At 42.5% G+C, this 10944-nt stretch overlaps 1 protein-coding gene across 11 annotated transcripts in view; it reads right to left on the reverse strand.

Annotated features, from left to right (window-relative positions):
* SLC25A24 (solute carrier family 25 member 24) overlaps positions 1-10944 on the reverse strand; it is a 71473-nt gene that overhangs the window by 41876 nt on the left and 18653 nt on the right. For 2 of the 11 annotated variants that reach the window (XM_036895308.2, XM_057500486.1), the window contains exon 1: positions 6227-6545. The exons of 7 other annotated variants lie outside the window; for them this stretch is intronic. In XM_036895308.2, the coding sequence (XP_036751203.1) occupies positions 6227-6409 (183 nt within the window). In that variant the 5' untranslated portion in view covers positions 6410-6545. Of the gene's footprint in view, positions 1-6226; positions 6548-10944 lie in introns of those variants that run through there. 2 more of the 11 variants (XM_057500487.1, XM_057500485.1) reach the window with 2 other exon arrangements.

Genomic DNA, 10944 nt, shown 5'->3' on the forward strand with positions numbered 1-10944 from the left:
CAGTTAATGTAGTAGAGACTATGGTCTGCATTTCAGAGTGAGGCTGCAAACTTTCTCAACAGATCCTTTTGCTGTTTTCATAGGCCCTGTCAAATACAGACATCTCAGTGGATTCTATGTGACCTATGACCTCAGAATGGTCAGAAGTAATTAAACAGCACCCTTACAGAATGTTACCTTGTGAAGGCTTATTCATTTCTAAAAGTCTCTACTGGAATGTTGATAAAGGAAATCATTCAGATTGGAGTAGGGGAAAATTATAAATGTGAGCTAAGGCCTTAAATAATGGGTAACAATTTACCAGGCAGAAAAGGGGGAGTGAGAGCAATGCCAAGCACAGAAAAGAAAATAAAGGGATAAATGTACATGGCTGTGGCCTGATCAAGGATATAGAATGTTAGAGATTTGGGAAGGAGATTAAAAGGTAGACTGCCACCAAGATGGAAAGGGTATTTTATGGCTCACTAAGGAATTCTTCCACTTTTTTTTCGTTCTTTCTGAAATAAAGAGCCTCAAAGAAGGGATAACACCAATTTGAACATATAAGTCAGGAGAAAACACAAAAGATACAGATGTTATGTATTTTAGAACATTTTTATATAACTGTAATTGGAATTCATTGTTTTTCTTATATGATAATCTCCCTGCTGTCATGCCTTAAATGTGCCTCTGTGACTTCTGTATCACATTTCCTTTAGTAATAAAGTTTCTAGCAACTAAAATGTTAATGAAATAAAATCCAGCTAGTTCTTAATTTTGTCTCAAAACTTGCTTTGAAGTCTTTCCTCTTCCCAGGTTAAGTCTGGATAGTTAGGATTAGCTATCATATTCCTTATACCTATTTTCTACATTCTAGTTTTATATTCCATATCCTTTCCATCTAAAGAAACTTAAACAGAATTTGCTATTTTCTAAATGCTATATTCATTACAAAAGCTTGGAAACATGAAAGGACATCGAATCAGACAGAAATTTTGAGGGATTCACATCAAGTTGAGTCTATGTCTTGGATGCAAGCTATTACCTTGAAAACTTATCTTGCAGTGTCACTTCGCAGTTCTTATTTAGAAGAGTACCTAAACCACGGGCATGGTACTCAGGTAGATAACCTCCCCAGTCCTTGACATTATGTAAACCCTTGGCCTATGTCTGGGAAATTGTCCCCTATAAAGACTTGCCATGTAATTCCACCACTAAGTATTTGGCCACTGATTCTCAGGCTCACCTCGATGCCTTCTCTTCCTCCATACATCTTCCACACAGCCACCAGAGCGACCTTCCTAAAACGCAAGTCTGCCTGTGTCCTCCCTTACTTAAAACCTCTCAAAGGACCCCATTTCTCACCTAATAAAAATTCAAACCACTCAGTAGGCCTACAATGTCTTTCATGGTCTGGCCCTTATCTGCCCTTCATATGACACTATTCCTCAAGAAAACCAACCCGTCATTAGGTGGAAAGTCAGTTATACTGGGGCTCCCTGTCCTGGAAGGGACACTGGCTCCTCTCACAGGTAAAGATACCTCTTCCAGGTAAGGATTCTCCTTCCCACCCACATGTGCTCAGATATCAACACTGTCTGAGAGTTTATGGAATGCCTGATCCATGGGCATGGAATCACCTCATAACAGCACCTGCCTAGGGTATCTGCTTCACAGTAAAGGAGGTGTGGGAACGGGCCCATGGCCAGGGATCCACTGGACATATCACAGCCGCACCATTTGGAAGCAGTCAACCTCACAGGATGTGGGAGCAGCTTACAGAATGCGCAGGTCATGCGCCACACAGAAGATACTTGGCAAGGACGGTTGCCCCCTTCAGGGTACAGTATATGCACTACATCAGGGACCTCTGTATGGCTCTGTGCCCCCAGCAGAAAGAATACATGAGTCTAAGACCCAAGAGGTGTTAGCAGGAGAGGCCTCACTTGCTATCATTCTCCATGACTCACCGGGAGACCCTCTGCTTCCTGACCCCACATCTCTGGGCTCTGCAAGGTTAGTTTCTGGTCCCCAAACAGGATATACTCTCGCCAGGGAACATAGCAAGAGTCCTATTGTGCTATGAGCTACAACTGCCACCTGGACATTTGGAAATCCTTGTGTCTAGGGAGCAAGAAGCAAGAAAAGAAGTCACCATCTCAGCAGGTGTAAACTGACCCTGATCAGCAGGAGGCAGGGCTGCTGGTACACAGTGGAGACAGAGAGGAACACGTATGGCACCCAGGTGACCTTCGTCAAGGCTGCCTGGCACTCCCTTGCCCCATTTTAACCATGAATGGGCCCACGCAACACTGGCTTGGGATGCCCAGTCCCTTCAGGAAGGCAGGCCTGGTCACACCATCAGGCAAGTCACAAAGATCTACAGGAATTGCAGCTGCATGTGAGTAGAATTTAAAATAGCCAGTTAAGAAAGGAAATACTGAGCACCAGTTGTGACCAGCTGAAGTGGCAGGGCCTGTGGTTGTCCCACTGAACCCCCTGAGGAACAGAGGCTGAGAACAAGGGAGCAGTCCCCAAGCCTGTGCAGAGGGGCAGGCCTGAGGGGCACAGGCAGCAGTCCATGCCAGCCAGGTCAGCTGGCCCTTCCAGAGAGCCTGCTGTGTGAGCAGAGCTGATGGCAGCCTGCCTGCCACACCGTTGGAGCTCTGGGCTGGCTGCAGCGCTCCTCCAAGCCCCCGCCCTGGGCTGTCCAGCCAGCAACCAGCCGTGGCAGGGTACTAGCATGGACGGCCCCCATAGGACCCACTACCAGGTGATGGCTCCTCAGTGACTCCGTTAGCCGAGGTGAGACACTAAGCAGTAGGCTTGGGAACTGCTCACTCACAGCCCAGCTGGCAAAGAACCATGAGTGGAATATGGGGCAAGGATAGTGCCTTGCACAAGACAGATGCCCAAATGCTGAAGATTTCCAGGTGGTGATCTGGGAAAATGGCCTGAGGGGAACACCCTGGCTAATGCAGCGACTCAGGCATCTGAAAAATATTGGGAAACTATGCATAAGGGCAGGCAAGAAAGCACAATGACAAAAGGGGTGGTTCACCGGAAAGATCCAGGAGTGCTGGACTTGGATACACCAGTAGTGTAGGCCACCATATGGTCTATTTTTTAAATATAAAAGGGAAAAACTGACAGAATTATAAAGAAAAGTTGGCACATTCCAATCATGGAGATTCTGACACAGCTCCTTCAGTATGATTATAGTAACAGTAGTAGATAATTCAAAGGCTAATAGCTAGTTGATGGCTTATCAGGTACCAGGTATTATTCTACATATTTTACATATATTTAATTCAATTATTCTTCACAATAATCCTTTCAGATAGTACTAGGGTGACTTCTGTAACAGGTGAAGAAACTGAGGCTAGAGAGATTAAGAAAATTGCCCAAAGTTAACTGGTAAGTAGCAGAACCAAGATTTAAACCCAGGCTGTTTGACTAGGTTTTTCTTATTCTCTTACAAGCTATCTGCATGTAAAAAGATGCTTATCTGGGGAAAATATGATAATAGAAAGAGTAGTGGTGGAGGAGTGAACAGGCAGAACACAGAAGATTTTTAGGGCAGTGAAAATACTCTGTACCATATGATAATGATGGATATATGTCATTATACATTTGTCCAAACCCAGAGTATATTCATCACCAAGAGTGAACTCCAAGGTAGACTATGGACTATGGACTTTGGAGTAAAATGATTGGTCAGTGTTGGTTCATCCTTGGTAAAAAAAAAAAAACAACAACCATTCTGATGAGTGATTTTGACAATGGGGAAGGGTATGCATGTAATGCATAGCTTCAGGGGATATATGGGAAATCTCTGAGCCTTCCTCTCAATTTCGGTGTAAACCTAAAACTGCTCTAAAAATAAAGTCTTTAAAAATAAGGTAAACATCTTTATAAATAAATATTTATAGATATTTAATATAAATAATTTTATTTAATAATATAGAAAAATAATATAAATATAAATAATATAAATGTATTTGTTATCTATATATTGATATTTTATATAAAGATTTTTATATATTTAAATAAGATAAGTATCTTATTTAAAAATAAGATAAGCATGTTTATCTTATTTTATCCAGCATTTTTAGATGTCTTGCCACAGGAGGATTTTTGGTTATCCTGTCCTAAATATGCTGGAAATACAGGCACTAGCAACTGCTTTACAGTTAGGTTTTATCTTTTCTTCCTTTAATTAATGAGCCACTTTAATCAAATGAGTCACTACCTTGTTTATGGTATTTCAAATCACAGCCTTAAATCTTTTTTATTACTGTGCTTAGATAATTAAGACATGATCCTTTTCCTCAAGAGGCTTGGTCTTAGCACAGTCAGTAAATAAAAATGATACCTTTTGAAAATTGTAAGAGTAGTGATATATGAGATAAGGGACCTACACATAGTAGAGCATGATCAACTCGTCTATAGAGGGTGATCCAGAAAGGCTTGCCCCAGAAGAGGTGATATTTATCACACACACCCCAAAAAAACCTTTTTTCCCCCAATCATAACTAACACATAAAATTTAATAAAGAATTACAAAGAAAAAAAGATAATTTAACTTTGACCCTCCAGAGGTAACCATGATTAACCTTTTGTTGAAGCATGTACCTACCAGTCAAAAAAGAGTGCTAGGAATAGTTAATATCTGGCATGAGCACAGTGAGTAATATTATGTGTATGTATGTATGTATGTGTAAAATATATTTTATTTATATGTATAAAATACATACCTATAATGATAGATATATGCCATCCTGTTCTGTGTGTTTGATAGTTTTATACACCTTACTGTATAATTTGTTCTTATATAAATTTCAGAAAACTGGGGATATTTTTTTATTTCCAATTTTGAGTCTTCTTTTTCTTAATCAATCTTGCCAGAGGTTTGTCTATTTTATTCATATTTTCAAAGAACCAACCAAAAAAGCATATACTTGGAAATATAAAGCACTTAAATAATTCATGAGTCAAAGATGAAATCATGTTTGAAATTAGAAAATACAAACTAAATAACAACAAAAATACAAGCTTGTGGGATGCAGCTGAATAAGTGATTAAAGAGATACTATAGCTCAAATTCAAGGAATCAAGCATTCAACTCAAGAAATTAGAAAAAAGCAAACAAGTAAACCCCAAGATAGTAAAAAGAAAGAGATAGAAAGAGGAGAAAATAAGGAACAGAGACAATCAGCAAGATGTACCAAAAGTTGATTCTTTCAAAGTATAAATAAAATAGATAAACCTTTGTTAAGATTGAAGGGGGAAAAATAGATTGATAACAGTAATGAAATAGAGAACATTACTACAGGTGCAATCAGAACTTTTTAAAAATCTTAAATGAATATTATGAGCCTTGGACAAAGTGAGCAGTTTCCTAAAAATTGTAACTTACTAGTTCTAACTCATCTTAACTAGTAAACCAGAGAGGCCTGTAACTACCAAAGACATTGAATGAATAGCTTAAAATATAACTATAGAACAGTTGTTGCCTCTTATAGGTAATCACTTTCCCTCTTGGGATACAGAATGCCCAAGTGTCCTCTCATGTTTCAGTGGGGCTGGAAAGGTTCCAAATATTTCCGCCCTGGAAGGAGTGGCCCTAAGGGGGCCAAACTTCAGGGACACAGTTAAAATGACCTGGAGAAGTTGAAATTGCTCAGCTAAGGGCCAACCCTTTAGATCAATATGTGTACTTAGGGCATTAAGAATGTCTCAAACAATGGAATGTCGCCTCACCTCAACAGGAAATTTGGGGAAACACGATTGGTTTTCAAACAGTTCTGAAGCAGGGGACAAAACTAGCTAGACTAACAAAGCAGCCTTTAAGAGATACAAACTGTGAGCCTTTTTTATACTCGGGGTCCACTAAGTATGAAAGCTGAAAAAACTTGATTAACTGTAAAAACTAAGGGTTACTTAAAAACATTGATTACATTTTTGCAAAGGCTCAGAAAGGCAGGTAAAGGACCCAGGATGTATTCAAAAAAAGTATTGTGATACGGGGTTTTTCATTGTTACAGTGGGTTAGAGTGTTCACTGCACTAACTTTATTTGGAAAAATACCAGTAGCTTTTCCGATCCTGAAAGATCCGTTATGGGGCTAAGATCCCATTCCCGAGCTTCTGAACCCATGCGCGGGCTGGAGCCACGGTTCCGCCTTCTTGCTGGCAGAGTGCCCGCTGCCCTCCTAGCCCTCGGGCCGCGCCCAGCAGTGACCCACCTCCTCGGCGTCCTGGCCCAGGTGGATGCCCAGATTCTTGAGGCCCTCCTGCAGCTCGCCGATGTCCACAACGCCGTCCCCGTTGCGGTCCAGCGTCTGAAAGAGGGTCTCGTAGCGCGTCCCCGGCTCTGCGTCCTGGCAGGCCGCCGCGGGCAGCACGAAGCCCCGCAGCCAGCGCAGCATGGTCCCGGAGGCAGGGGCGGCCCAGCCCAGGGAAGTTACCGGGGGCCGAGGGGTCGCGACGACCGCCGACCTGGCTGGTGGGGGGCGCGGCGTGCAGGCGCCTGAGCCGAGACCCCAGCCGAGCCCGAACGGAGCGCAGGGAGTGGCGCCTGTCGAGGCTGCTCGGGGAGGAGCTCGCCTTGCGCCAGCCTCCCAGGGCGGGGCGGAGAGGCGGGCCTGGCGGGGCCCGGGACGGGCAGGAAGTGAAAGGGCTGCGGGGTGGGTCTCGGGGAGAGACTGTAGGCCCTAGGAAGTGGGTTCTGCCCCGTCCTCAGTCGGGCGGTCAGGGGCGCGGGTGTGAGGAGCCAGCCCCCAGAGGTTGTGGGTTCCAGCGTTAGCTGGAGCGGGCTTGGGGGCAGTTTGAAGGCTAGGTTTCTAAACTTCAATCCCTTCCATTCCGGCTGGGGCCCTCGCCAACTGCCACAGGTGGTTCTCCCTGCATGGCAATTGGGCCCTGTCGGATAGCACAACTCCCTGACTTTTTTCATGTGACTCCACACACATCCTTGGGCCTGTGTTTCATTTACAAAAATGAGAGTTGGGGGACTGCACACCTGGGATGGGAATTCTGCTTAAATCTTAAATTACAAAAACAAGGAACACCTAAAACGAATACAATGTTATATATCAGTTACTCTCAGTAAAACAGCAGGGGGCGGAGTGGGGAGGACTTAAGGGGCTTTTGCAGAAAAGATCAACGTCTGGGTGGGCAGCAGTAAAGAGAGGAACTCCTTTGCTCTACATCTTAGTATGACCTGCTCCTGATCAATCAGGGGGAATCTGCCCACAGCCCTGTGAAAAAAACCTCAGGCCCCTCCCTCTCAAGATGGGCGAGGTTACCAGACTTTCGGTTAATTGCCCAGGTAAGATAGAACTTCTTACTGCGTAACACAAGGGAAGGAACAAGGACTTAGAAAATTATCCTTCAGCTCTGTAAGCTTGGGAGATGTGGCATAGGTCCTGAGTAGCCTCTCACCAGTAAAATGAGAGTATGAATATCTGCCTCATAATAACAAGATTGTACATTTTATGTGAAAAGTCTTAATACTCTCAAGTGCCAATCAAATGAGGTCATTAATTGTAATAATTCTCTGTCCGTCCACAGCTGCTTAATGGAAACTGTCACTGTATTCCTATTATGTGCAGGAGATACACCTCTGTACTTGTAAGGCTCTCCCCACGTTTTCTGAATCACTAAACAAAGACTGGCTTTTCCAAAAAAAATCCAGGAACTCAGATCTTCAATTTACTGCCCCTCATATCATTTTATATTGCGGATAAAATCAGAGTTCCTGTGGCCAGGATTCTCACCTGGCTGTGGTTGACTAGCTCATTGCACACCTGTGGGCACTACATGGCTGCAGACACTATAAAAAGAGCTCCGCCCAGTGCTCTGGGCACGACTCGGTGGCAGGGCTGCAAGGCTGCAGGAGAGCAGAGCAGAGGCTGGAGTGGTGGCAGCACCGAGGATAGAGGCCCAGAGGACGGCTGTGCAGGACGACTTTGCAGAGGCCCAGAGGACGGCTGTGTGGGACAGCTGTGCGGACAGGGGGGTTCAGAGGCAGAGACTGGCTTGCTGCATACAGACTCACTCGAGTGAATGGGATTCTAGTGACTGACCTGCCACCTGAAAATAAAGTTGGGTACAACCCTTTCACCCCAAAGAGTGTTCTGCTGTCAATTTTCTTTGGTCACACTGAATCCTTAGCAAATTTGACCAGGGCTGAAACCCATTGGCAAGACATATTTAAGACATATGTGCATCTACTTTGTAAATGAGGACTGCCTGCTTAGTAAAATCATCTTGAAACCAATTTATTTGCTTGTATTACTTCCAGTTTCCATTCTTGTTAGGAATTATCCTCTTTCCGTGGAAAGGCCTTCAAACTTCAAATTTTCTGTCCTTAAAAGCACCCTTTTATCCCCTACTGTGGATACCTTGTGCTTGAAGAGAGCCTGCTTGAAATAGTCACCCCAGACTTAAATGTTTTTCTTTTTGGTTATAATTAGAGGAATGGCCTATCAAGTTTTTGACTGAGGAAAACTTATGTTCACACAAAAATTTGTATAAGAATGTTTATAGTGGTTTTATTCATAATTGCCAAATCGCAGTAACAGGCAAAATGTTCTTAAATGGGTGAATGGATGAATAAACAACCTGTGTTGTATTCATTTGATGGATTACTACTGAGCAATACATCGAGACAGAAAACAGATCAGTGGTTGCCAGGGGCTAGGAGCTCCAGGTGTTGACTACATAAGAGTAGAAGGGATCATTTGGGGTTGATGGAACTGTGTTCTGTTTTGATTTTGGTGGTGGTTACACACACCTGAGCTTGTTAAAATGCACAGCATTGTACACTGAGGTTTTACTATGTGGCAGTCATATTCCAATAAATATGACTTTAATTAGTATCTTATTTAAACAGGAATAACATACATGGAATAAGAACTTAGTTCAGAAGATCACTGTGAAAATCAAAAGTTTATGAAATACATAAACTTCAAGAATTATTATACAATAGTATGGTTGCAGATCAGCAGCATCAGATTCACCTGGGAGCCTGTTAGCAAATACAGAATGTCAGGCCCACCACAGATCTACTAAATAGGAGTCACACAGGACCCCAGGTGATCCTTTCATACATTAGTCTGAGAAGCTGGGCTGGTATGAAATAATGCTAAAGGGTGGTCTGCACACTAGTGCCAGACTGCAACCTGTTACTTGTTCACAAGTTAAATCAGAAATTAAGAGGAAACATTTAGAAATTTTATAGCAGTTTAATAGAGCAATTCTGTTTGTTGAATCTAATAAAAACTCAAGGCTTGCCTTCTTTGTTTTCTAATAATTCATTTTTATTTTACATTTATTACTGTATCATTTATTTACCGTATTTTACAAAAGTATCTGTTCCCAATGAATTAAGAAACATTATTGGTGTTATATGGAATAAAGGTACAATTAACATCATCAAGTTCTTGCATGAGAAGAAAAAGTCACATAGACATTTAAATATCGATGTGAGAGAAGGAATCTCTACCCACTTCTATGTTGGTAATTCTCAAAGACCAGTGGTCCCCCAAACTCAGTAGTTCCTCAACTCACTCAAATTTCCTTAACCCAATTCATTTCTGTGGTCAGGACAAGTCTAGGGTTTAGCCCAGTTCAGCTTGCCCCCGTTTTTCCCAACTTCTAGCTGCCTCAAGTCCTACTGTCCTCCATTGGAACAACCTTCAAACTTTATCAATTTCATATAGTTTGGTCTTTGAAGATCTCTGTCAGCATCTACTTTGAATACCTTGCAGTCAGAGAAAATCTGCTCAAAAAATCATTATAGATTTTCATAGTTTTAGCTGATGTGTATAAAATGAAAGTTCCTGTGCCCAGGATTCTTATCTAGCCCTGGTTGGCTAGCTCACTACACACGTGTGTGCAATAATACATTGCTATTGGGGAGGCATCAGGTGCTGTGCCCAAGTTTATGACGTTCAAGCACAGCAACAGCAAAACCTGAGACTTTTGGTGCCAGTGTTTATTATGTAAAATTGTTTACAGCAGAAATGCTTATGACAAAACTACAACTGAAATAAAAAATACGGAAGTTGGTTGCATAGAGACATAGAAAACGTAGTTGTGTCCTTCCACAACTCAAAACATAGACACACCTTGTCAGAAACATCCACTTGGTTCACATTTTAGATTTCATTCGAGAATTTTCTATGCACTGTCTCCACCAGGCACTGTACTGCCGTAGGCACTGTACTGCCGTAGGCACTGGGAGACATCATGAAGAAGAGTCTATATAAAGAAGACGACACTATATAAAGAGCTCCGCCCAGTACTCTGGGCGACACGGTGGCTCAGCTGCAAGGCTGCAGGAGAGCAGAGGCTCAAGTGGTGGCAGCACAGAGGACAGGGGACCAGAGAATAGCTGTGAGGGCAGAGAGGCCCAGAGACAGAGACCAGCTTGCTGCACATAGACTCCGTCTGAGTGAACGAGATTTTAGTGACTGACCTGTCACGGTGGAAATAAAATTGGGTAAAAACCCTTTCACCCCAAGAAGGTTCTACTGTTTTAACTTTGGTCACACTGAATCCATAGTGAACTTGCCTGGGGCTGAAACCCATTGGCAAGACAGCTGGTAAACAAATTTACCCTTTTTACCTACTTGACCACTTAGTTACTATGTGGTGCTAATAAGACCAAAGTCTCAGCCTTTGCATTAGGACCAACTCAGTTTCAAAATCCTGGTCACTGCTGTCCCAAAATCTAAGCAATCAAAAGTGGGTTGTGTAAGAGAATTTGATTAGCTCAACGTAAAGCCATCACCAACACTAGAGATATTTTATCATACAATGATTTTTGAACTTGAATATCCTAGTAGTCTTTAAGGAGACAATAATTTTAAGCTTGATTCAGTTATCATATTAAGCTAAATGGATATTCTCCCCAATTTTCCAAGCCAATTAGGAGACAGAATTCCAGATAAGGTAA

This window comes from Manis pentadactyla, chromosome 4 (assembly GCF_030020395.1).
Source record: "Manis pentadactyla isolate mManPen7 chromosome 4, mManPen7.hap1, whole genome shotgun sequence".
Taxonomy (NCBI): Eukaryota; Metazoa; Chordata; class Mammalia; order Pholidota; family Manidae; genus Manis; species Manis pentadactyla.